Source organism: Natator depressus, chromosome 1, assembly GCF_965152275.1.
Source record: "Natator depressus isolate rNatDep1 chromosome 1, rNatDep2.hap1, whole genome shotgun sequence".
Taxonomy (NCBI): domain Eukaryota; kingdom Metazoa; phylum Chordata; order Testudines; family Cheloniidae; genus Natator; species Natator depressus.
In genome coordinates, this window is record NC_134234.1 from 99,131,555 (window position 1) to 99,159,463 (window position 27,909).

Genomic DNA, 27,909 nt, shown 5'->3' on the forward strand with positions numbered 1-27,909 from the left:
TTCCATCATTTAAAATAATCCTTATTACGACAATTTTCCCAAACTTCAAATATTGGTTTTCAATTCTAGTGTGAAGGGAATGAATAATGGTTCTGGATATATTTACTTAAACACAGGCTGGTTAATTGATTTCTTTGCCTCTTGTATTAACTAAGGGCATGATCCAACAAATTCTTACCTTGTCAAAGGCCTTCGTCACACCGTAGTCCCATTTGTTTCACTGGAACAACTTACATTGATAAAATCTACTCAAATGAGTAGGGATTTCTAGGATTGGATCCTAAGACATGCTACTATTCTTCTAGGCAGAATGAAATAAGCAGTCCCATGCTGGCCTTTTAGAAAATGTTCATTGTGAAATAACTTCAGTTCTCAAATACAATATAAGTAAAGATTTATAATTATATCTGTGTAGATAAAATATAAATAATCACCACATATTCATCTAATACAATAACCTATACATCCTGTTGCCTGACTGAACTGCTTCTGATTTGAACTTCACCAGGTCTGAGAGGTTCTGATCAGATGTTCCAGCTGTGTGTATCTACACTCATAAGAGAATAAAATACATACATAGTAAGTAATTAAATAAAATCTATAAATCTTTGTTTTAATCTGATATAAATATAATTACATATTTCATTATATTTTAAAATATCAATCTCTTCCTTCTCTAATTACACATTTGAATATATGGTAATTATTTTGATTGTGAGGTGGTTAAAAATCTGTGCCATACAATATTAAAAAGAGATTAAAAGGCCTTTTGTTCATATGGAAATACCAAAACCAACATTTTGTTTAAGTGGGATTTTATATTTCTCTAGTCAAGTGATGACAGGGCTTTTGTAAAGAAAACCTTTCATCTTAAACATTCAGTACTCCATCACAACATAATTACCCTAATTTGTATTCCACTGTAGAAATAGGCTTTTTCAGTTTAAACAAATTAAGCAACAATCACTAAGCATACATGACCAGCATTTTTTCAAGCTAACCTGTTATCTGCTCTAGCTACAGCTTTATCTTTATAAACTAGAAATCGTGTTTTGTTTTCCTGATTTTTCTGATGATTTGTTAGTCAGATTGTCTAAAGAGGCATTGTGGCTCACTGGTTAGGGCAGTGGATTGGAAATCAAGAGGTTATGCCCCACTCTTTCCTTACTCGTATGATCTTGAGCAAGGAACTTTGGGTCAAATCCTTCCCTCATTTAGGCCCCAGTTCAGGAAAACACTTATGCACATTCTTGACTTTAAGTGCATGAGTAATCCTATCCCTCTTCAGCAAAGCACTCAAGCACAGGTTTAAGAGCATTGCTGAATCAAGGCTGTTCATTCCATTGACATCAGCAGATGATGTATGACCTGAAGTGTGACAATTTATATCTCTTACAAATTTGGATAGTGATATCCTCTCTCTATGTAACTATAGATGTTTTTGCTGTCTATATAAATGTGTCAGGGCATGAACCAACCTCTAACTGTGATGAGGGTTTGAAGAAACTTCCCCTATGGGCAGTTTATTTCAAAATGATCTACTACAGAGTTTCTTGTGCCTTCCTCTGAAGCATCTGGCACTAGCCACTGTCAGAGACAGGGTACTGAACTAGATGGGCCACAGGTATGACTATTCCTGTGAAATCAGTAGAGTCAAACTGGTTTAAAATAGGTATAACATCAAAATCAGGCCCATTACATTCAGGCCCCAATTCAGCTACACACTTTAAAGTGTAAAGCACATGCTTAAGTGCTTTGCTGAATGGGGCCTCAAAGAAAAAGTAAGAGAGAGAAGTGAGGAGTCTTTGGGTATGTCTACTCTGCAATAAAAAATTGGTAAAACTGAGTCTTAGAGCCCAGTCAATTGATTCAGACTTGCAGGGCTCGGGTTTCCAGGGGGGTGCGTCTTGGAGCCCAGATTGCAGCCCCAGCCCAAACATTTACTCTGCAATTTTTAGTCCTGCACCCTGAGCCCCGCAAGCTTGAGTCAGCTGACCCAGCTCAGCCACAGCCATGCTGCAGTCTTTTATTGCAGTGTAGATGTCTAAGGGACAAGTTCAGACCTTGTGCAAGCAGTTGCAACTGCACATGTACTTCACAGAGTTCTCACTTACATGAGGTCTGAATATGGTCCTAGATCTTTTATATAACAGAAAAAAGAGTGGTAATGATTTAGAGACATCAGCACTGAACTATACAGAATGATGATTCATAGCATGATGTGGCGGGAGGGGAAAGCGGGAAAGGAAGGAATTTAATATGAATAGCTCAAGGAGAAGCAAATTTAATGAGAAAGATCTTAGTCTTTGTCAAGGTTCCTTCCCCACTCAGAACTCTAGGGTACAGATGTGGGGACCTGCATGAAAGACCCCCTAAGCTTATTCTTACCAGCTTAGGTTAAAAACTTCCCCAACGTACAAACTTTGCCTTGTCCTTGAACCGTACGCTGCCACCACCAAGCGTCTTACGCAAAGACCAGGGAAAGAGCCCACTTGGAGACATCTTCCCCCAAAATATCCCCCCAAGCCCTACACCCCCTTTCCTGGGGAAGGCTTGATAAGAATCCTCAACAATTTGTACAGGTGAACACAGACCCAAACCCTTGGATCTTAAGAACAATGAAAAATCAATCAGGTTCTTAAAAGAAGAATTTTTATTAAAGAAAAGATAAAAGAATCACCTCTGTAAAATCAGGATGGTAAATTACAGGGTAATCAGATTCAAAACATAGAGAATCCCTCTAGGCAAAACCTTAAGTTACAAAAAGACACAAAAACAGGAATATACATTCCATCCAGCACAGCTTATTTTACCAGCCATTAAACAAAAGGGAATCTAATGCATTTTTAGCTAGATTACTTAGTTAGATAACTAACAGTTGTAAGGCTGCATTCCTGATCTGTTCCCAGCAAAAGCATCACACAGACAGACGAACCCTTTGTTCCCCCCCTCCAGCTTTGAAAGTATCTTGTTTCCTCATTGGTCATTTTGGTCAGGTGCCAGCGAGGTTATCTTAGCTTCTTAACCCTTTACAGGTGAAAAAGTTTTGCCTCTGGCCAGGAGGGATTTTATAGCACTGTATACAGAAAGGTGGTTACCCTTCCCTTTATATTTATGACAGTATTATATTTCAGTGATGTGAGATTCCAATGATAGGTGACTATAGCATTTAGGGCCAAAATCAGTACTGATACAAATGGATGGTGTAAGTTATACATTTAGGGCCAGATTCACCACTGTGTTCCAGCTGCTTTGCACCTTTGATGTAATGCACAATACCCATAAAGTTGGTTTATCCAGCAAATAAACTGAATTTACAACTACTTAGCATTGCTTAAGCAGTGTGGAACACCAGAGGGCAATGGTAAATCTAGTCTCCAAGGGACATTGGTTGGAAAGTGAGTGTAAGTAGGCTTAAATGGTGAAATAGCATAACTTGTGTGGCTGTGCAAAAAACACTCAAACAAAACAATGTAATTTATACTGATTTGCTATATTTATTGGGACAAAATTCAGCCTTAGCATAAAAGGTACAACTGAATTTGGCCCTGGTACTGTTAGTTTGCATTATTTTTCACCTCCCTCTTGGTTCTTAATCTTTGTGAGACATTATGGCATGGCATATAAGTTACATTAATTTTGCATATGCATTGAATCCAGGTTAGTGCAAGTTACACTACGGTGTCACTTTACACGTTTTTGACCAATATACATCTAACGTGTAACATATACTGCCATTTATGTCACTCTGAATTTGGTTCAGAAAATTCCAGGAATTGCCCCTGCTTACTAGGCTGCATTTAGATGAATTTGGTCCTACATATCTTTGATGCTGTTCCAGATCTCTCGTAAATAACTTAATAGACAGATGTACTGGCTGACTGGAAGATTGAATCTGTCTCTCATAGACCATTGAATAGAATGCTAATAGAAGGGAACATGGATTACAGAGTATGTAACACATACTTAAAGTTTCTTCTAGCTTTGAGTCAGTTAGGCACAAACTTTTCTGTTAAGGTTTTTACATCCTATAAATCTCATATTCTATTTTCTTTGTTAGATAAGGTACAGACATGAAGATTACAATTACACTATGAATTTTCCTTTCCTGAGTTGTAACTTAAAATTAAATCATTCTACAGAAGCTTAAATTTTTCTGGGTAAATTCAGGGTTATGTTCGAAGACAAAAGCTCACCAATTCTCTGATTGGAAGGAGCAAGTCAATTTATAATATCTAAAATTTAGGGTTTTTTTTGCAACCAATGGGCATACTGAGAAAATGATATGGGTCCCAGTCTGGCAGACACTTTCGACCATGCAGAACTTTATGAATGTGAATAGCCCCAATAACTGATTCTGTTCTCATGAGTAGAGTTACATATGTTCTAAAGTGTTTGCAGGATTAGGGCCTAGATTTTACAATTTTAAAAAACTATTTATTTAGGAAGTTTTAACAGGTTTATAAATCCATCACATGTAAATATCAAAAACAAAACAATAATCATTACTACAATAAGCTTTGGTTTAAAGAGACATTCTACAGTAATATAGTAATCAGATCTCTTTATTTTACAAGGTGTTACCATATTAGAGTGAGCATCATTACAACATCTGGGACATATTGTTTCCAGTGATTTTATGAACTTGAGTGAAATCTGCTATTACACATATTTAATAGACCAGGCATGTCTATGAAATGTTATTTTTAAAACTATTTATTTAGATTTTATAAACAAATCTGATATCCTTGACTTTGAATGGTACTTTTTAAAATTCATGCCTTTAACGAGTGGGAAGTTTTTACAAGAGTTGACCCCCTATTGTTCTTGTAAATTTGGCAACAATAACTGTATAATTTTAGTCAATTATGTATTTTTTCTTTTTTATTTATGTACAATTAGTCTTTTTTAGAAAGACCATGCATGTAGCTTATGATGTAAAATTTTATAAATAAAAAAATACAAAAAAAAATATAGGCAGAAAGCCCAAGTTAAATCACTCTAAAAAGCAGAAAGGCTTGAAATACAGATAGAACTGACTGGGATTCTTCTACACTTTCTGTCTTGTTCCTTCCATAAGTAAAGTGTTCCTGCCCTTGCTGCAGAAGAAAAAGGAGTTGCACTAGTCAGTTTCCTACTGCATCAAGTTCTTTATACACCCAGCTGACTGCAAAGTTTCTCTTTGCAGCCATGCCTCTGTGTAATCCTAGTCAGTTTCCCTTTGCAACTGTGGGGTGCCTCCTTTGATGTGGCACTGTAGGAGGTTGCCTATGCTTAAAGGAGGGCCTGCAAACAGAACCCCTTCTGTGGAGCAAAAGAAAACACCAGTGTGATGTCATGTGACTCTTTTTTTACTATATACTGAGGAGGAACTCACATCCATGTCTCAGAATTTTGTTATATAGTTTAATGACATTATACAGTGGTGTAGATTAGATAGAAATAGATATCTCATTTAAACCCTGAAGTGAGGGACATTTACTCTAGATCTCTCTTCTGTGGCTGGTCTAATTCAGTGACTTTCTAGACTTTCCAGGGAAAGTGGGTGGAAGAAATTGGCGTGGTTGTTTGCAGGGTATTTTTAGTGGAATCTTTATTGTTAAATGGATTTATCTGTGACACTGATGGATTAAATATATTATGACATGCTTTTAGACAATAAAGGTTTTTTGCAATTAGATTATTTACATCTGTATGGCTTGAGTAAGCATTTTCAATAATATAAATATAAAACATGTAATAGCAACAATGAAATGTCAGTTTTATTCTAACAGCTCAATTTATATGAGGAAGAGGCACATAACTCATCTTTGTCTTTTAGTAAGCAGCAGGGATAAAACTAGTATTCTACTGTCCACCATTCTGCGTCTTCTCTGTCTGTGCAATTTCAGTAAATTTATTGCCAAGAGAAGTTAGAAAAGAGATGACAAAATTAATAAATCTAGGCCAAAGTTTTTAACATCCTGGGTATGTACAAACAGGTGTTTGAGCATCCATTTAGAGGCACAAACTGGAGTTAAAAGTCCTGGAGGGAATTTACAAAGGTTGTGTCTGGTTGAATCCAAATATATCTGAGCACTCCAAAGGCCTGGGACAAGGGCATGGTCTGGAAACTGAGTGTCCGAAAAGAAGTTCCAGAAGGGCTCAGGTGCACTCAGCAGCTGCTGTTGGTGCTCATATGTTAGTTGTCAGAGGAAGCACAGGTTAGATATTCAAGCAGCACCCCCTCATTAGTTATTCTCGAGTCTCTGCACTCTGAAAAAAGATAGCATGAAGGCAGGATTTGATTCTATGTACATTTGAGAGAAACAGAGAATTTACTATAGATTTATAGGATTAGTACATATGAAATAGTATTATGTACCAGATCAATCCATCGGTCCATCTAGCCTAGTAGCCTGTGTCCAACCGTGGCAGATGTGTCAGAGAAAAGTGAAAGTATGCAATAATCTGACTATAAAGGAAGTTTTTTCCTTAACCCTCTCAATGAGAGGTTGGTTTGTGCCTAGAAGCATGAGGGTTTAATCTGTTCCAAGCTTTTTAGACCCATTAAATATAACTATGTATCTATCTATATTTTCTGAATAAATGTCCATTTTTGTGCTGTTCTAGGCTAAACATTATCTTGTGGCAAAAAGTTCCACTGATTAATTTCATAATGCACACAAAAGTATTTTCTTTTCTCTGTTTTAAATTAGTTGCCTTTCACATTTACTGAATATGCCCTTGTTTTTTTATTAGGGGAAAGAGTAAGTACATGCAGCCCAGTTATCCTCTCTACTCTTTACCATTACTGTACTTATTTTTATACCGCTAATTAATGAATCAGTATTACTTCCATTCTATTTTGGAAATTCCCATTCTGTCTGAGTGCACAAATGTGGGGACCCAGGCCTTTTACAGAGCCCCCCACCTGAGGCCCTTTGGAAATGTTTCCCTATAGCGATTCCAGTGATAATGGAATGATAGAACCATAGGGTTAGAAGGAACTGCAAGGGTCATCTAGCCTAACCCCCTCCCAAGATGCAGGATTTGTTGTGTCTTAGCCAGTGATACTAAGACTCAGGCTCACGAGTGTCCCCTGAGGCTCTTTGCAGCACATATTAAAACACCATGTGATCTAATTATTAACCAATCGGGATGATTTTACCTTGTTATTAACTAATTGTAGTTGATAAAATAATACTCATTTTGCTCTCAGAATAATATATACCAACATAACAAGCAAATATTTCCCATCATACTGTTTAAATAAGAATATATAGTACTATTGTAAATGAAACAATGAATTTACACTACTGTGGCTCTTTTGGGTGATACTGATTGCTAATTTGGCTCTTGAATCACTTAGGTGTGAGTTGTTTCAGAGTAGCAGCCGTGTTAGTCTGTATTCGCAAAAAGAAGAGGAGTACTTGTGGCACCTTAGAGACTAACCAATTTATCTGAGCATAAGCTTTCGTGAGCTAGCGCTCACTTCATCGGATGCATGAGTATCACTGGTCTAAACCACCCAAAACTGGTGGCTATCCAATCCAGCCTCTTTTTGAAAACTTCTAGTGAAGGTGCTTACAAGGCCTCCCTAGGCAGTCTGTTCCATTGTTCTACTGTTCTTACAGTTAGGAAGTTTTTTCCTGAGATTTAATCTAAAGGTGCTGTGCTGCAGTTTGTGGCAGAAGAGAACAACTTTTTTCCATCTTTTTATGGCAGCCTTTGAAGTATTTGAAGACCACTATCATATACCCCCTTAATCTCCTCTTTTACAAACTAAACATACCCAGTTCCTTCAGCCTTTGCTCATAGGGCTTGCATTCCATCCCTTTGATCATCTTTGGCGCTCACCTCTGGATCCTTTCTGGTTTCTCTACATCCTTTCTATCCATTGGTGACCAAAACTGGACACAGTTCTGCCTGGCTGAGGCCTAACCAGTGCTGAGTAGGGTGGTACTATCACCTCCCAGAGGGGGGTGGATGAAGGGTTTTATACTATTAACTTATTTAGGCTAGAAAACTCTCTAACTAGCAGCCAAACTAGTGACACTCAAGCAGAGCTGGATGTATAAAGTGTACCTTACTGGCTGTGGTGGACACAGTGTGGATTGGGAGGGGGAACAGCACCCAGGGCTAATACCGCCAGAGCAGTCCCGAGGTGCTGCCCTCCCTCGCGGGGGAGGAGAAACCAGCAGCTCCTAGGCAGCGTTCACAGTGGGTCGGAGGGGCAGGATGCTTTCCTGCGCTTGCATTGCCCGACGCCCTCACAGCCGGGCGGTCCCAGGCAGTGCACTCGCCAGCACCACTCCCAAGCCCGCCCGGGCTGGCTCGGGGCTCCCCGCGCTGGGGACGCGGCTGCTACAGCTGCCGGCGGAGCCTGGCCTCGGTGCCCAGGCGACTGACCGCGAGCCCAGGGAAGAAAGTGCAGCCTCGCCCCGGCGCGCGGCCAAGTCACGCTCGCGGCGCCTGCGGCCGGAGCGCCGGGTCCAGCGGGGCACGGGGTGGCAGTGACCTGGGGGCGGGGCAGCTCTGGGCTGCCGGGAGCGCGCAGCAGCCCCGCGCTCTCGGGGAATCCCCGCGTACCCGGCTCCTCTGAGGCACGAGGATGACGGGCGCGAGGCGAGGAAGGAGCAGCGCGCGCTCTCCCTAACTCTTTCCCACAGCCTGAGGGCCGGCCTGGCGCGGGGGCGGAGCGAGGGAAGACGACGCTCCTGATTGGCTGAGCGCGGAGCGCTGACCCCCCTCCCCCTCCCCCTCGCCGAGGTGAAAGGGCAACCAGGGCTCCGGGTAGCAGTGGCGATGGCGGCGTCCTTGCGCCAAATGGTTGTGGGCGCCTGGCGGCAGCCGGACCGACACCTGCTCGCGCTGCAGGTGAGCGGGGAGCCGGGTTCCGGTGCCTCTCGGAGCCGTCCGCGCGGGATGCGCTGGGGCGGTGAGCCGAGCTCTGCGCCCCAGCGGGCGGCGGCGGCGGGGGGAGCCGCGGGAGGAGGCGTTACGGGCTGTGGCAGGAGCCCGGGGGAGCAGCGCTGAGCGAGCCCGTCGCCGCCCTTCCCTGGGGCCGGTGAGGGACCAGCGTAGAGAACTTGGTACCTGTCCAATGGAGCATGAAGCGCCACAGAAGCCTATGAGCTTCCAAGGGCAGGCACCGTCCAACGACTGTGAAAATTAATTTATAAGAAAAAAAAATCAAGTTAATAGTTTACATTTAATGAGAACTTTTATTGAAGTGCATAGTGTGAATTCTTACAAAGATCTCATACTTTAAGATACAGATTCATGATATTAAGTATATAACTAGTGAGGCATATAACGAAAAACTAGACTGTCACTGACATTTTAAAAATAGGATCTTAGGCAAAATAGGACAACTTTGGAGACCTTAGTTTCTTGCTCTAGATGTTGACATATAGTATAACTGATACTATTAGGTCAACATGGAGGATAACCTGTACTTGAAGGTGAAATGCATTATGGATTGGCAGTAGCTTGCCATAATTAAGGTTGATGTTTATAAGCTACAGAGTCCATTTACAAATCCAGTTTTCAAACACTACTTCCAAAAATCTTTTTTTTTTTTTTGTCCCCTGCCCTCAATCTTGGTGTATTTTATTCCCCCTCCCCCATCTGTATTTCCAAAATGGCTTGATCTTAGAGATTTCAAATTTTCATTGTATAACTCCACAGCAATGATTCTCCACCGCCCCCTTTTAGAAATTATTTTGCAGTTATTATATTCTTCCTGATAATTTAGGGGATAGTATATTGGCATAGCTACATACAACTCAGTTTAGATGCTACTCAGTTAATAATTGGAACAAGACTCTTTGCTCAAAAGATTATACAAACATTAACTAACATCTTTGCAGTACCCCAGTTAGATATGAAAATGGCAGACAGCTTATGCTAAACTTTTAAAGAAGCATAACTTTTGTCCCTCTTATGTAGATACAAATTAAAACGTTGTTAGAATTCTCTGGCTTCATCTTTGAACTTAATTATCTGCATGTCTTGTGGGAAGGTGAGTTGGTCTAAAATCTTGTGTTGCACTTTGGATAAATACTTAAGCCATTGGCCCAGAGAGAGTGACTGTAGCCTGGTGGTTAGGGCACCCACTGGGTGAGACTATGGTCCAACTCCCCTGGTCCAGTAACTTTTTTTTTTTTTTTTTTTTTTTTAAATCCTCAGTGGAACAGCTTTAACAGGAGAGTTTGAGGAAGCCCCACATCAGAATGTCCTGTAGATCAGTGCTTAGTGCACTCTGAGAGGTGGGAGACCTCTGTTCAAATCCTCTTCTTCCCTCCCCCTTCTCCCTTGGCAGATGGGGAGAATTTAACTTGCATCTCCCATATCCCAGGTGAGTGCTCTAACCACTGGGTTATAACATGGGCACTGCCGCCTCCTCCTCCAGCTGGGTTTTTGAGTGGGACCTGATCTGGTAGGTGGCCTCTGGGCCCTGTATGTGTGATAGGCATGCTACATCTATTTTCCCCCAGTTTGTGGATTGCTCTGGGGCTTAGGGGGGAGATTGCAGTGCACATGCCCAGAGGGAGCTCTTGAGGCGCCACTGAGTTTAGGTGCCTACAGCCAAGCAGGAGTTTTGTGGATTGCAGTGGTGCCTAAGGCCACATTTGTGCTAGAAACCTTGGTTGATACAAGTTATGCAGTAGAGCTTCTGCAGTTAGTATATTGCTCTTGCATTCTTGGTTCATTGAATTGGTGCTGTGTGACTCACCAGGAGTGCCTGTGTTGATGCACCATGGGTAGGTATTCCAGCGTGCAACTTGCCATTGTCTGGCACATAGTCTCTTGAGAAATTTTGGCATGCATGGTGGGATAGAAGTGAGTTGTGTGGGAGTGATTGGGAGCAAGGAGTCAAGTTCCTATTATGCAACTTCATCTATTTCATAATTTTCATGCCTTTTTAAAAAAAAATCCTGTGAAACTGCACAGCACTTTTTGCTGTCAGTCCTCTCTAAAAGAACCATGGAGCTCACACAGCTCTGCTCTGTTGTCATGAGTATTGCAAACACAGGACAGACAATCCTCCAGTATTTGTAGAGCCCTAGAAAGTAATGTCCTTTGCTGCTAAGGTTCTGTTTCATAGAGGATAGATTGCTGAGGGACACAGTGAAAACCAATTCAAGGTTGTTGATGGCATTGTAGATCAGCTGCAGGTGGAGAAGAGCTGCTTCTAAGCCTGAGAAACAAGCATTAACTGGTGGGATTGCATTGTAATGCAGGCTTGGGATGATGAGCATTGGCTGCAGAACTTTCAGGCACAAAATGCCATGTTCCTGGGACTGTGCCAAGCTTGCTGCTGCCCTCCAGCTCCGGGACGCCATATTGAGAGCTGCACTGCCAGTGGAGAAGTGAGTGGCGATCACTCTGTGGAAGTCTGCAACCCTGGATTTCTATCAGCCAGTGGGAAATCATTTTGGATTTGGAAAATCCACAGTGAGGACCCTTGTCATGCAAGTGTGTAGGGAGGGCTATTAATTGTTTCCTGCGCCTGCTATACAAGAGTGTCTCTTTTGGTAGTGTGCAGGAGATGGTGGATGGATTTGCTGAAGTGGGATTCCTGAACTGAGATGGGGTGATAGGGATGTGTGCACCTTCTATTTTAGCACCAGCCTACCTTGCACAGAGTGCCTCAACAGAAAGGGCTACTCTTCTATGGATATGCAAGTGCTAATGGATCACTGGGGATGCTTTGCCAGTGATCAGTGCTGGCTGGTCAGGGAAGGTGCATGATGCTCTCATCTTTAAGAATGCAGGACTGTTCAGAAAGCTGCAAACAGGGATGTTCTTTCCTGACCAGCAGATCTGGCATTTCAGTATTGTCAGTGCTACAGTGATCATGGGGGATCTGGCTTACCCCTTGCTTCCCTGGTTCATGATGCTGCACACAGGCCACCTCAATAGCATCAAGGAAAAGATTCAACTGCTAGCTCAGCAGGTGCAGAGTAACAGCTGAATGTGGTTTTGGTAGATTGAACTTTCCCTGTACAGTAACATTTTGGCTCTTAAAATAATCATAAAATTAAAATTTTGGCTCTTATTCCCAGGGGTATGAGTGTAGGGCAGTGGCACGGAGCACTGGCACTGTTTTTTCCACAGGTGGTGGTGATTTTAGCTGATATCTTGCTCTTAAGGATAACAAAGATGTAGAAAACACAGCTGCTGCTGGCATCCTGAAGCCACCTGGTCCTATATGCTGCTGGCTTGTTTACTTCAAAGGTGGCATCCCAAGTCATTGTGGACTGGCACATTACTTTTGAGGAAGAAATAAGGTTACCATCCCTAGAAACCTTTGGCAGAGGATTGCAATGTAGCTCTATGAAAGTTTTATCAAGATCTCTCGAGGGATGTCCTTGTGTACATAAGCAAACTTCTCTGCATTGCCTCCCGGCTAACGTTATGTGGGAAAGCAAATACCAACTCTGCCTCTGTTGTACTGCTACCTGTTCTAGTAATGAGTATATTAATGAAAAGTCAGTACTCGTGCCCTGCTGTGTAGGGGTTCGGCGTCATCTGTACACTTAAACATTGTAACATGCAGGGTGGATTTGATTTAAATCACTAGTCAGGAAGACTCGGTTTAATCATGGATTTTTATATAAAAGTGCATACTTATTGGTTGGTATAACCTTAATACATATTCTTCACAACTCAGAGGTACATTCCTTTTTTAAAAGGTACACACTGTACATTTTTAAAGTGATTTATTTTGAAAACTTTTCAGATTAGTTTTACAGCTATATCAGAAAATGAATGATTGTTTGTTTGGTTATATTCATTTACCAAAGGTAATTGAAGCAGATATTTATGAAGTCATTGGGAGGTGAACTATCTCCAGTTCAACAGGTTAATCATTAATATTTGGAGGATTTTGTTGCCATTAACAAAACAAGGGTATGAATTTTAGAGTTCAGTTAAATATTCAAGTTTTTTAAAATAGGTTTGTTTTTGTTAAAATTGTTAACTAAAATAGCTAAATGAAATATTAAAAAAAAAATTAAATCGACTAGGTCAGCCAGGGCAATATGATAAATTTAAAATATTGGCTTCTGCAGTTAACTCAGTCGACTTCACCTTAATTTTCCTGTTTGTTCATAATCTGGAAAAGAAAAACAAGTTTTCCTGCTTTTTCAGGTCCCAAACGATTTCTCAATTTGGAATGAATTAGTCCAAAGGAAGAAAATATTCTTTCTACACCGGCAGAAGAAGCTACTGCTGTTAAAAGTGAGATTATCACTTCAACAGTCTCTGAATCCAAGTGCTTAAGTGACTTCCACCAGTTCACTTGTGTGACTTTCTTTAAAACATCATCAGCAGACATATATTTCTTGAATGGTTCACCCTTAGCTCTGAAGTTTATTATAGTTGGCATTATGGAGGGATGATTGCTGGATGTCCATGTCATAGCCAATTCCTCTTCTTCAGCAGTTAAGGTTTCATCCTGGTACCAAGTATTGAGAGTATTTGCAAGAAAATGAGCTAGAGATAGTGCTTGTCCCATTTGTTTTTTTGTTTTTTTTTTTTAAATGCTTGTAATTTAACTCTAAGATTGGGTCCCTAATCCATGAACTCATTTACAAAACTTTTCTTAAACATTACATGAATATATTGTCTCATACTATAGAATTAGAATTTATAATCCCTATTCCATGATGTGAGGTTTTTTCCTCAAAGCATTTTATTAAAAAATCTGATTTAAATAAATATCTGATTTTTTTTTTTTTTTTAAACTGATTTTTATCCACCCTGGTAACAGGAAATGGATTCACAAACTTTTCCTGCGGTTTCTTCCCCTGCATTGGGCTTGGCTGCCGGAACTGACCAAACTGTGGTGGAGTCTGGAATGGATCCTGGCTCCTGGTGTAGCTGGACCTCTCTGATTGTATGTCCCCTGTCTCCCATCTTCCTTCTCCTTGCTGCTCACAGAAGGAGTCTTCATCCTGGGCTCTTCAGAGGAACCCATGGTGCTCTGCAGTGTGTTGGTGGGGTCTCTGCCAAGTGTGCCATGCACATGGTATTAAAAGCAACAGATCTAGGGCTCAGCACCAGATCGACTGTTGGGCCTGACTGGCCTTCTGGTATGCCTGCTGCAGTTCCTTTGCTTTCACGCAGCACTGCTGCTGATCCCTGTTGTACCCCTTTGCCTGCATCCTCTGTGCAATCTGTCTGTCAATGTCCATATTTCCAGACCTGCTCTGTAGCTGTGCTTGCACAGACTATTCTTCCCACAGGCCCAAGAAATCCAGTGCCTCCTGTCTACTCCAGGCATGTGCAAGTCTGGAGCATGTAGCCAGCATGGTCTATTGGTCAGTTGTGTGCTCATCAAACTGGGGAATCGGGAAAAGGCATTTTAAAAATGTGGGCTTTGTAAAAGGTGGGTGTGGCTCCGGTCTCTGACTCCTGGGCAGTGGAGTTCACAGTTGTGGCCAGTGCCCAGCATTATGGGACAGCTGCTGGAGAACTGTTAGGATCAACCTAGGTCACGGTGTCTGTACTTGCACTGCGTCAACCATGATAGGCCGACCTCCCTGAACAACGTTGAGCAATGGTAGGAGTCCTGCGGAAATGTTGAGTGTAGACACAGGCATAATGAGGCTGATGCAAGGTGACTCGCATAGACCTAACTTTGTAGTGTAGATCAAGCCTCTATCTTTGTGGCTCTGGGCCAAGGCCCTGTTAAATGCATTGTAAAATGTCATCTTGTTGAAGTGTTTCCAACTTGTTTTATAGATACCTCGGATAGCACAGAGTTGTCAAACTCTGGTCCTATCAATACAGGCTCAACCAACTACCTTTTTTTTTTTTTTTTTTTTAAACTATCATGGTTTCGTTTCCAGTTGAAGCAAATTTGACTTAAACCTTTGAGTGGGTTGTTAAAAACACAACTAACTGCAACACACTGAGTTAGATTACAACTCTGTGTACTTAGGCACTTAGTCTGACAAACTATACAGAATTTGAGTTTTATTCTCTAAGTATTTTCAATAGAGGAAAAAGAGAAAGATAGTTGTGATTTGTTTAATGTAGAAACTTTGTAAATGGATTAGGTTATTTTCGTAAAACTAAGATGAAGTTCCTGTCAAAATTTATATTTAAAACAGTTGAATAAGGTTTCTCTAACTGTATGACAGGTTTCCTCTTCCGATGTTAAAAGGTATTTTTAACAAATCCCCAGGCCTTAAATCCATCTTAATTACCACTGTCTGTAACTTTTCTATTTCTTCCCTTCTAACTTGATTCTTTAGCACAAAAATCTTCTGGCTTCTCCTGTGCCTTCAGAGTTAAATGGCTTTGTATTGCGGTCTTTAGAAGACAGTTCATTAGCCTCTTTCTAAATTAGCTGTACACACTTGGTTCAGCCACTATGAACCATCAGAAGCTTTTCTTCCAGTGAATTATATTAACTTGCAAAGATTTTGTTGAATGTGTGATTGAGCTCTTGTGGATTTCCCTACCCTTCTGTAGTAGTGTACAAAAAAGAGATGGTGTCTTTCTGTTAGGAGGTGGTGATGGAAGGAGGGTGTGTGTGTGTGTGTGTCCCCTTCTCCCTCCCCTGCTCCCCCCCTCAGTCCAGCCAATACATGGTGTCCATTTTTTTTATTTCACATGCAGAAGTAGGAATATATAGCCCACTCCTGCACCCATCTAGTATCCCTACTCATGTTCTCTGGTTTGTCCTTTCCAGAATAGAATACAAAATTTTAACCTTCTACCCTTCACAGTCTTCCATGTAGTTGTCCCTCTCTCTGCACAACCCCACTTAGTTTGGTCTCCAAACATACCCTCCCTCCCCCCCAGCTTCAATTTTCCTCCTTTTCTCTGGCCCAGTATGTCTGTGTCACTCACTCACTGATCCCCTCTTCAGATTGGTTATATGGAAACAAACAACATAAGGGCGGGAAGTTGGAAAAACTCAACTTGATAGTGCAATTACTTAATTATTTATGACCCTCCCCCCGCCTCCCCCCTTTTCTATTTGAATCCTGTGTAATCTTCCTGGGTCTAGGGGTCTATATTTACTTTGTGTCCTAATCTTTCTCTGTATTCCATACAGCTTTAGACTGTCCCAGTCACTTTTGCAGTTTGGTTTTGTCCTTCTGTGTATATTTGCTGCTACTTTAATTTTAGTGTTGTCTGAACCTGATCATTCTTGTGTTCCAACTGGAGGAGAAAAAAAAATCCCTGGGTGGGGTGGGAGAAGTTATGAAGCAGCCATGCAGGTTTTAGAGAGATGACCTGAAATGATTGGGAGGGGGCGGTGCATGTGTGCCTTTAAAAATAAATAAATAAATAAACCCCTCTTTGCCCCTTGGCAGTCTTGGACTGCGCTACAATTAGTAAAGTTTAAGCCATTGGAACAGGAATAGCTCTGCACACTTCCTGGCACAGCTTTGTGGGCCACAGCCTGAGAACCACTGCATCACCCTGTCCCCATCTCTTCTCAAACACTATAGTTTTTTTTTTTTTTTTGGTTGGGTCTGCATCTCTCTATAATGGGTAGCCGCCCTTTTCCCATTCAGCCCCTATTCTTTAGGAAATGCCTCTGATTCTTCACCATACTGGTTCACTTCAGATTCTAGGTCAAGAGCTACCTCTTCTCTCTGGCTTAAATCCTGCTCCACTGATTTCATTGAAGCCAGGATTTCTCCCTCTTTCTCTGGCCATATGTGTCTCCAAAGTAATTAGATTCTACTCTGACTCCGTAGCTTCCATGTGCTCTATCATGTCCCCTTAACCTTGACCTTTATACTTCGCCTGTGCCCTATAGTGACAACCCAGGAGCGCTGGAACAATTTGTATAGTGGGGGTGCAGAGCCATTTAGCCAAACTAAATCCTGTATGTAATAGAAACCACTTCAAGCCAAGGGGTTCAGCAGCACCCTTGGCACCACTAGTTCCTGCACCTACATGGACACCTGTATTTGTGACAACTGACATAGTGTGTGTTGCCTGAAAGTGTAACCACCCTGCAATAAACTTAAAATAGACCTGTCCAGTAAATTTACCATGGGATAGCTGTACTTTCATGTGACAACCCCCTTGTTGTTTGAGATCTTTATGTGGCTCTGAAGCAGTTTACGCTGCCACATCTTTAGGTGGGGAGACTTCAAAAATGGTATCTTAGATGTGCGAGTAAAAGCTTCAGAGCATTTACTGATCTACAATTTTTCTGAGTGTTTCTGAACCTGTTGTTAACAGCTTTTTTTTTTTATTTTTTTAAAGTGACACTATCAAAGGGAAGCCTATTATAAGAGATCAGACACCTGTTTATCTGAATGTTGCTTTTATAATTAAACTTGGAAACAATCTAAATCGACAAAACACTTTTTTGAGAATTTAGTCTTGACTATTTGGACAATATGCACTCTGGCTGGTATTGGCAGTAAGTATGTGTGTGGGGGAAGTCTTAGGAACTTGCTGAGCAAAACACATAGTATCTTCATGTAAACACACAGTATCTTTGTCTGAGGGTTTATATCCGTATCAAAACTCTCATTTTCTTTGATATTTACTGCTAAAACTCTGGATATTCTTGTTACTTCTGTATAAATGTCCTATCCTGCTTACCCCTTGGGCTCACTTGTAACTTGTGATAATGAGTTCTATGGGATTATTGCAGACTGTGAAAAGTATTTTCATAGGAATTGCCACAGTAGCTCAGACCATTGATCATGCTATCTGATAGATACCATTGACTTATAAGATACATAAGACATGGTAAATATTGTAATGCTAATACTTCGCTATTTTGAGTCTTGCTGTACATTCAGCAGAGATCTCAATTGGGTTGTCAACATTAGTGCTCAGATATCTTTCCTGAGTTGATATGCTTAATTTAGAAACCAGTAAGGCATAGGAGTAGTTAAAGACACTCACACTGGATGGAGTGATTTGATTTGTTAACAATGAATTTCATCTGCCATTTGTTGAGGAGTGATCTAACTTAAACAGGTCCCTTTGAAGTCTGTTTCCTCCCCTCCTGTCTAGCCTAAATAATTTTCTTACAGGAACTATTCACAGTTTTGTCCAGATAATTATTTAAACTTATTAAACTCAGCTACTACTGTGACACACTGCATTTTTAGGCTATGTCTACATTACATTTTTGTTGGTAAAACTTTTTTTGGTCAGGAGGTGTGTGTGTGTGTGTGTGTGTGTGTGTGTGTGGGTCCCCCCCCCCCCCACCTCTGACCGACACAAGTTTTACTGATGAAAAGCACTGGTGTGGACTGGTGTGCTCTTCTGCTGACAAAGCTACCACCTCTCATTGCGGGTGTTTTTATTTTGTTGGTAGGAGAGCTGTCTCCCGCCTACAATGAGTGGTTACACCACTTAGCTGTGCCGCTACAGCACTGCTGTAGCAAGGTAAGGTGCGCAGTGTAGACCTAGCCTTTTTCACTGTGGGAGCTCAGCTTTTAGCAGAATTAGTAATAGTTTAAATTTATAAGCCACATCAGTTGACACACAATTTAATTCACGACAGTTGTTGAGAGATTGTATGTAGTAGCTTTTGCAGACTTTAATCTTTGTTCCACTAGACCGTCTTCCATAAGATGGCAGTTTCAGTAGATACCTGTGTCCTAGGAAAAGATGAGTGATGCACAAACAGTATCTCTGAGCTTTTGCTTCCTCTTTCAGTGCTCATTCAGAATTGCTGCCTGGAGACTCAAAATGACATTTCAAGTAATCTGACATACTGGTCAAATAGACTACCAAATCTTTCCACTTCACCAGCTTTAAAGAATACACTTAGAAGTGCTTATAAAGAGTTGTTTGATGAAGGGGAAACTAATTATTTGGCTTTTGTTGTTTTAAACTACATGAAATGGAAAAACTTGGATATTTAAGCTGTGAACTGCTAACAATCCTTTTGTAAACAAATTCCAAAATCATTGAGGATGGACATGTGTTGGTGGATATATATAAGGGAGTAGGACAGTAGATGAAAATGTACTGTCCTTTTTAGTTCTGGACACTTAAATTCAAATTAGCATTTTGGCCAGAAGAAAACTTAGGCTATGGCTACACTCGCACTTTACAGCGCTGCAACTTTCTCGCTCAGGGGAGTGAAAAAACACCCCCCTGAGCGCAGCAAGTTACAGTGCTGTAAAGCGCCAGTGTAAGCTGTGCCCCCCCACGCCTGTGTAAGCTGTGCCACGGCAGCGCTTTGAAGTTTCAAGTGTAGCCGTGCCCTTAGTCTTAACCTGGTCCTTTAGTAGTTTCTTAGCCACATAGAAACTATCAAGCAAAAAGTGATTTTGCCTCATAGTTTCTGCCTCAGAAGCACATAATCCCAGGGCATATAGCATTTCAGGTCTGAGATGTACTGCTAGACCAGTGTGGTGTGTTCAAGCTTTTCTATCGGAACTAAACTCTTCCTAGTTCTCTCTCAATGTATCTCTTGTGAGAGGCACTCGATTCTTCTCCCCCCTTTTTAAATCAAAACCAAGACCCCTGCCGCCAACCTAAAATCATAGGGAGAAAAGCTACCCTTTTAAAAAGGAAAAAAAAAAAAGGGGGGGGGGTGAGAATGTGGCAGTAAAAGAACAGTCAAGGCTTATAATTTATGGTACTTTTGCAATTTTAACTTTAATCACTGATCAAGCCATGAAGAATCAGTGCTCTTGTTTGGCAGTGGAGTAAGTTTTAGATCGACTACAATACATAGGGAGAAGTTTTTCATATCTAGTATTTAATGAATAACTTTTTCCTGAAACTTCCAGAATTATTTTAGGTTTAAATGTAAGAAGTTTCAAGTGTGGGGGGTGTGGTGGTTGTTTTTTGTACTTCCTTGTAGCTTAAAATAATTATACATAAAGTTTCTTGAAGAAACTTTATGTAAGTTATTCTTTTAATTAACCAAACATCTGTAATTTGAATCCTTATCCCCTCTGTGTTTTTTGTAGTGTGCAACACGCCATTCAAGATGGTGCCTTATAACTTCACGTACATTGTATACAGCTGAATATGATCCCAATGAAAAGGTAAGTTTTATAAAATTGCTTGACTATACTGTACCATAAACGTATATTTGAAAGCCAGAAGTCAATCTTTTCTCCAGTACTTATGGTAACACTAGCAGTTTTAGTGAGACTACCTGTCACTAGCAAAAAACCATAGTATGGTCAACTAGTGTATGTTACTTTATTGATCCTGGTTCTGAATTCATGTTTATCTTAAATGTTGGATTTAAAAAAAAAAAACACAACTCACTCTTTGGCAAATACACTCCCAAGAATAAGGATATTTGCCCATGCCCTGACATACTGTACATTTCTTTTACATTCCAAAACACATTTAAAATAGTTATTTACATTACACTTAGTCATTGTTTTTGAAGAGGTGAAGTCCCCATTTCTTGAGACTCTTTAAAGCTAGATTGGACAAAACACTGCAAATTACTATAGATAGCAACTCTGCATTAGCAGCAGGACATTTATTAAATGACCTAATATGTCTTCCAAATATAATGTTTACAAACAGTTTACATGCTAGGGAGTGATAAAGATGAGACTTTATAGGGCTAGCAGAGAAGAGTAAATCCTCAAGTATGAGGAGGTTGCCAGCTTTTTTCCCCTGTGTCTGGCCCATTAATTGACTCAGGAAGTAGCAATCTCGGTCTGCAGCTACTAGCCAAGCAAAACTTTTTCTAGTAGGAGGTTTATTCACTTGGCTTCCCTCTAAAGTAAATCTGCTTGGATGATTGCAGATACTGTGGCTGGATGTGCTCTGGTATTAAGGGGAAAGTATGGGAGCTGTGTTTTACTCTGGGGAATACAAGCCATAGATCTACATGTCAGCATAGAAGCAACTGACAAGGGATGATCGCTATATTAGAAAATGAAGGGTGGCGGGAACAGGAGTTGTAGAACAGTTTCTTAAAAGTAACTTCATTCTTGGTGAATTTGATCATGAATTTGCAGTTGCAACATTTCCTACAAGTCTCGACTGTCACTTACTCAAAGACTGCTCCTCTGTCTCCCACTATGGTTAATTTCCTCTCTGTCGTGAGGATAGCTCTGTATTGACAGTGAAACAGGGTGCTTAGCTTCCCTCAGTCTGTTAATTGGAAGTCCTCTGAGTACATGCAGGGGGTAGTGGGTGTCAATGGAGCTCAAACTCAGTTATCTGAACATTATTTAAAAAAACCGAAAAAACTGAATTTCAAGATCTTCCACTAATTAGGGGAAATGATCTACTCAGGAAAGACAGCATGTTGCTCAAAAGCAGTGTGTGATGTTTCTTGCTGGATGTAAAACATGTCCCCTGTAAAAGCAGGAACAAGAGTTCAGTGTCTCTTCCTGTTAGTGTGTCTATTGCAGAATTGACTTACCTTATTTCACATAACTATACTCAGGTTTAGCTCCCTCTCTGGCCACTCTTATTTTGAAATAAGTGGCGTGTTTTTTTTTTTTTTTTTTTTTTTTTTTTAAATTTGGCCGAAACACTTCCCAAAGTGATCTAAGAAACTGAGGCCGGGAGGGTGGGGAGGCACTGCTATATTGAAACAAGTGTTTCCACACAAGAAGACCTAATAGAATAACTACAGTGTCTTAAATTCATACCTCGGCTTACAGTACTGTAACTTTACTGTGTCGGCAGGCCCGTATTCTAGTATAACTGTATCTGCACTGGGAAGGCACTTCCTCTTCATTTTGCAAGCATAAAGTGACAAAACTCTTAAATGTGGACAAAGCGAAAGAGTTCAAGCCTGATGGATCAGCAATTTCCAGTTCAGAGTTGGCAAAATTGATGGATGGATCAGCAATTTCCAGTTCAGAGTTGGCAAAACATGGAAGGACCAATTTGATCACTGCTGATCTGAATTGATTGTCTTCCTCTCAGTCAGAATAATCAAGATTAGACTGTGGTACAAACGAAGGGTTTTTTCTTCTCTTTTACACAAGGCCTACCTCCTAGGTGGTTTTTTTTTTTTTTTTTTTTCTTTTTACTGAAGTGTTTGGTTTTTTTAGGTATATTTGTCTTTAAAAAGAAAAATGTTGATTTTATAATATCTATCTTCCCCCTTCAGACATTTGAGAAACTCCTTATTGCCAACAGAGGAGAGATTGCATGCAGGGTAAGTTACAACTTTAGAGCATTTATCATTCTTGAACTCTTTTGCTATAAGATTATTTAAATACTGAAAACTCTCTCTTTATAAATAGGTGATTAAAACATGCAAGAAGATGGGCATTAAAACTGTCGCTATACATAGCGATGTTGATTCCAGTGCTGTAAGTATTGTCTGTTCATTTTGTTCTCTCCCCCCGCCCCCTTCCCCCCCCCCCCCCTTTTTTTTTTTTTAATTTTATTTGACTCTGACCAACTGGAAATAGTAGGTAACTAGTAACAGTGTTTATAAAATCAGTTTATACAAATGGGGAAGGGAGAATGAAGCAGTATAAGAATGATGGAAGGAAAAGTTGTGTTTCTAGGAGGTAGGTAGGCTAACAGGAAAGTCTTTTGTGGGGTGAAATTATGGGGCAAAAGTTGGTGTTCCTAAAAAATATTGTCAAGGACTGTTGAAAATCATCCCTCACTGAGTGTCGATAATGGTGTAAATCTATCTTTGGTACTTATAGCCCGATTGCCATCGTATCTGAGCACCTCAGTCTCTGCTATAGTTCTCCTCTCCTCATCCCTTGTGAGGTAGGGTGTACTCTTGCCAATTTTTGTAGATTGGGGGGGGGGAGGGGGAACTGAAGCACAGAATTTAAGGGCTTATCTACAGTGCCACAACCGGATTACAGAGCTGTGAATTGTAGAGCTCTCTGACTGCCCCATGTAATACCCTACTGGCATAAACTTAAAGGTATCTACTTCATGTTAACATAGTCTTGTTTGTTCACACTGTTGTAGTCCCTATTTCAAAGTACCTTTGAGTTCACACCAGCAGGGTCTACATGGATCATTTAGAGCAGGGTCTACATGGAGCATTTAGAGTGCATCACTTCAGGGCACTCTGCAATTCATATCTCTGTAGTCTGGACCAGCCACTAATGACTTGCCTGAGGTCACCCATGAAGACTGTAGGAGAGCAGGGGATTGACCCTGGGTTTCAAAACCCAGGTTAGTGTCCAAATCCCTGAGAAGAATAGAGTACCTTCATAACCTCTGACTGAAATTCAGTCGAGGCCAGTGGTAATTGGAAGATATTGCTGTTCAGTGTACTGTAAAAAAGTTTTTTGGTCTCTTGTTCAGTTTCTAGTGGGCAGGTGTCAGTGTTATAGTTATCATCAGTAATGGTGCTTTTACCAGTTTAGTTGGAAGCCAAGGATTAAGTGAGAATAGCCTACTGTTTCACTAGGGGTATGCCTACAACACAGCAGGGAGCATGCCTGCTAAGCATAGAAGAGTATGGGAAAATGAGTTAGTTACTATCTTGAACTTATCTTGATGCTAAGATGGGAAAATTGAAGCTAGCAAGGACATAACCCAGGGTTATGCTGTAGCTATATTTTGATTATAACTGGTTTTAGCATGGTTTTTAGTGAGTGTTTTTGAGAATTGTAAATGTTTATTAATACGCTGTCTATATTGATAACATGGGAAGGGCACTGGTGCAGTTTAAACTATGTATAATGTAAAAAGCCAATAAAGAAGTGGCAGAAATGTGAATATGGTAAAGCCTAGGTTTAAGGCACTTACCAGTAGGCTCATTGTTCAGACCGCAGCAGCTCCATCTTGCTCCTGAGCCCTGTCTCCCCTCAATCTCTGCAGAGTTGGGGTACATGGGCAGAGGGGAGGGAGACACCCTGACATCAGTGCTTCTCCCCTTCTTCTTCTCCTCCCCCCCCCCCCCCCCCATCTGCACGTTAAGCAGGAGGATCCTGGGAGCAGCTGGCCAGGGGCTCCAAAGCAGAGGGCAGGAGGAATGCATCTGCAGAGCCGCAGGGGGAGGGGCAGCTGAACACACAGCGCGGATGTACCTGGCTCTGCTAATCAAGTATGCAGCACTTGATTGACTCTTGGGTGGCCTTGCGATCGCGCAGCTTAGAGAGAACACAGCTTCCAGCCATCATCAATTAACCCTATTTCCCTTAGCTTTACACATACCATGAGGATGAAAATACTAGAGAGAATATGTCCAGAATGAAGCAGGAAACAATTTACAGTCATCCTTTATTTTAGTTGAGAATATACTGCTTTAAAATGGTTCCTTAAATCGAAAAGTAACAGAAGTGGAATTTAGGAAGTCACAAAGACCTTGACAATAGAGCTGCTAAAGAACAGAGTGGTAGGTCATGATACACACTCTATGGTCTTAAAACACTTGGTTAACATTTTAACTACAAGGAGTTGTTTGAAGAAGCCCAGGAAATATTTTATTGTGAATTACTTGAATGCAGTATAAGCACATGAAAAGTATAACTGGAAAGAAGATTCATTTGCCACTTGGATAATTGGGCCAGTGGGATTTTGCCAGACGTTTTAATTAAAAACAAAAAGAAATAAACCAAAAGTTGCTGAATTTGACTGAGAATAAACAAAGATGTTTCAGCCCCAAAGCAATCTTACTTTTTAAAGCGCTTGAAAACAGGGATTTAGGTTGAAAGTACCCCCTCAACCATAGGTATAGGCTTGCTAGAATAAACACTATAAAGAAAAGCTAAAGAAATATTGTAATGCCTAACAACATAATGAGCTAAAAGCTTCTGATAAATGAATAGGCTTACAATAATTAGATCTGAACAAAAGAAGATATAGCATAAAGCAGTGAATAAAATATAATTTTATTTGGCATTTTTAACACAGCAGGGATTCTATAGCCATAGACTGTAATGAACTATAAATGACTAGAAAAATCCCATGGGGAAAGTCATGTAAGTCACTGGAAATCTGTGAAGTAAAAGATGACTAGTTATACCTTAATGTAGGCTAATTATTGATATTGGTCTTTTTTCAGTTGAAGTGAGGACTCCAGGTGTGATCTGCTTTTGTATCAAAGTATCAAACCCAAACGTTTCTCATGTTCATAACTCTGTGGATTGGATATTTGTTTACTGGCCATTAAAACATACTTTCCCTTGAGCAAAACTAAAGCTGACCAAATACATGTGCCAGAGTTGTTTCTAAATTTACAGATACTTTGCTTGTATAAAAGCAATTGCACTGGACTCAAATGTACTGTAGGAAAAATCCTCCAGTGGTGTAGGGGATGGAAGGAGAAACTGGATGATCTAAAACTGTAGGTAACTTCTCTGACCGTCTTGTGGCTTTTTTTGAAATTCAGTAAATTTCAAAATAATTTAGACAATAAAAAATGACTCCTCTTTTGGAAGGCTATACACAGTATTTTAAAAATGTTAACTTCTAAGCTAGAAACAGGTAACTCAGTCGAGTATATTTGTCCCGATTAGTCCACTCTTTTGCAGAAGCACTGTGATTGCTTCTAGTTTTGTTGATGATTGCCATGCAATTAAAAGGGATGCTGTCAAACCTGTATTCCTGACTTCTTAATTCTACTTTGGCAAAAGTAAATAACACAAATGTGGGAGTAGAGTTGGTTAATTGCTTGGATTCAGACTATTAATCTTCCCACTTTGAAATATTTGTCATTTGTTTCTCACTTTTTGAAAAATGGAGGCTAACACAAAGTATGCTGTTAAGTGTCTAGTTTTGATAAAAGCAGCAGTGTCTCCTGTGGCACCTTATAGACTACCAGATGTATTGGAGCATACGCTTTCGTGGGCGAATACCCACTGCGTCGGATGCATGTAGTGGAAATTTCCAGAGGCAGGTATAAATATGCAAGCAAGAATCAGGCTAGGGATAAGGAGGTTAGTTCAATCAGGGAGGATGAGGCCCTTGTTATCCCTAGCCTGATTCTTGCTTGCATATTTATACCTGCCTCTGGAAATTTCCACTACATGCATCCGACGCAGTGGGTATTCGCCCACGAAAGCATACGCTCCAATATGTCTGTTAGTCTATAAGGTGCCACAGGACTCTTTCCCGCTTTTTACAGATCCAGACTAACATGGCTACCCCTCTGATAGTTTTGATAAAGTATACAAATGTAGTGGCCTAATAGTAAACAGGGAGCAGGCAAACTTAAAACATACCTAAGAGCCCTTCAAATATAACAATATAGTTACATTCTATGTAGAAATGTAAATGTCTTGATGGCACAGAAGTATTCTAGTGTGTATCCAGGAGGAGGGTATTCTGGAACTTTAGGCTTCGTTATTACAGCGAGGGTTAGGTATCTTGGCATCAAGATGCCAATATGGGAGAATCTGCCCACCACAACATAATCTCAAAGGGGGGCAGTTCCACATCATAGGCACTGTGGTGAGATGGAGAATGTTTATTCAACTTATGAATTCTGGTTGCTATTATAAGATTAAGAAAATTGCTGTATCATTGAATACATCTGTGCTTATGGTTTCCACCTTTGTTGACAAGAACTGTGTCTCATCCCTCCCAGACCAGGTACAATGGGAGTTTTTAGAACTCCACTAGCTCTCATTCAGGTGGAAACACCTTGGGACAATGGATTAGCTCAAGCCTAAAAGAATCAGTTTTATCCTACTTCTCTGCAAGGGGCTGGGGAAGTTGGGAGAGTAGAAAATTCTCAAACAGCATAAAGGGACTGGTGACAAAGCAAGGGCTTAAGAAGGACTCAGCGGGAAGCCTTTGGACATAGTTACAAAGTTTTTGGGCAGGAGAGGCAGAGGCAAGCAGGCTTTTTTTTTTTTTTTTTTTTTTTTTTTGGAGGGGGGAACTGGGGGGAAGGGGCCCAGTTTAGCTATGGGACCATCCAAAGTCAAAGCAAACTGACCTGGAAAGGGGGTGGAGGGACCTCCCATGGTTGAGAAGAGAAGCCATGTGATACAGAAGAAGGATCCTGGATATCCCCAGAGGACTCTGACCCGAGCCCAAAGAATGCTCTGGAGGGAAATGCATGTAGGGTTTAATGCTTTTGAAGAGAATTGCATTTCTTGTGCTTTTAAGTAAAGAACAGTGGTGTGTTAGAATTCTGTGCAGTGGGTGGGTGGGTGGGTGACACCCACTATGTGCCTTTTGAAGAGCTAACCTCTGAATTCCGAGAATCTATATGGCTGGACTTCAGGGAGAGGGTGTGCTTAAGCTGCAGAGGACCCATGAGGTCCCAGCTCTCAGTGCAGGTGCTAGACAGAGGATCTGTACCCCCAAAATTGTGCCTAGAAACCTCACACCAGGGCCAGTGCCTGGCTCAGTTCAGACTCTGGAGGATTAAAGCACATAAGGCCGGAGTTGTGGGCCCCTTTACAGCAGTCTAGTGAGTGTCCAGTTATGGGAGCTCTGTTAGTTCTGTGCAACGCTGCTATAAGTAGGTGTGGTCAGAAGTTGCTATGGTGGTGTCCTAAGGCAGCAGTTACTCCCTTAGGTTGGTCTTGTATTGCTTAAGGTTTTACATACTAATTAGTAAGGCCTTGAAAGCACCTGTTTGGTAAAGTCCTTTATAAAACAGTCCCCATCTACAGTACTGTGAAGAGCAAGAGTTGAAATTCATAAACAGCTCTCTGAATCTTCAGGTGGGCATAGAAAATATGCCTGCCCACTTAACACTGTCTTGTTACACCCAACAACCAGTTTATTAAGCTGTCTATTTTACTGTCTGTTGGAGAGATGATCTCCTGTTGTGTATTGTCTGTCTGTACAGACAATGATTTTGGTAAATACAGTTTTGATAGTCATTATGTGGTGCATTTCTGTATGGGTGGGTGGAAACAGATAAACAGCAAGATGTCCATGAGGCAGTGTGTTACACAACTTCTCCAATTACTTGTTTAAAATTTTTGAACACCGTTGGGTAGCTCCGAATGGGATGAAGTGCTGATGCCTAGAGAGTTCAAGGAATTCATTTATATTGTGTGAAGTTTGTTGCATACTTACTGCTCTGGTTTATCCTGC

At 40.9% G+C, this 27,909-nt stretch overlaps 1 protein-coding gene across 2 annotated transcripts in view; it reads left to right on the forward strand.

The window, feature by feature from the left end:
- Positions 1-8,720: 8,720 nt before the first annotated feature.
- The window catches only part of PCCA (propionyl-CoA carboxylase subunit alpha), a 388,477-nt gene continuing 369,288 nt past the window's right edge, over positions 8,721-27,909 (forward strand). For both annotated transcript variants that reach the window (XM_074963058.1, XM_074963066.1), the window contains exons 1-4: positions 8,721-8,859; positions 19,914-19,991; positions 22,040-22,087; positions 22,176-22,244. In XM_074963058.1, coding sequence (XP_074819159.1) covers positions 8,788-8,859; positions 19,914-19,991; positions 22,040-22,087; positions 22,176-22,244 — 267 coding nt within the window. In that variant the 5' untranslated portion in view covers positions 8,721-8,787. The remainder of the gene's footprint in view (positions 8,860-19,913; positions 19,992-22,039; positions 22,088-22,175; positions 22,245-27,909) is intronic.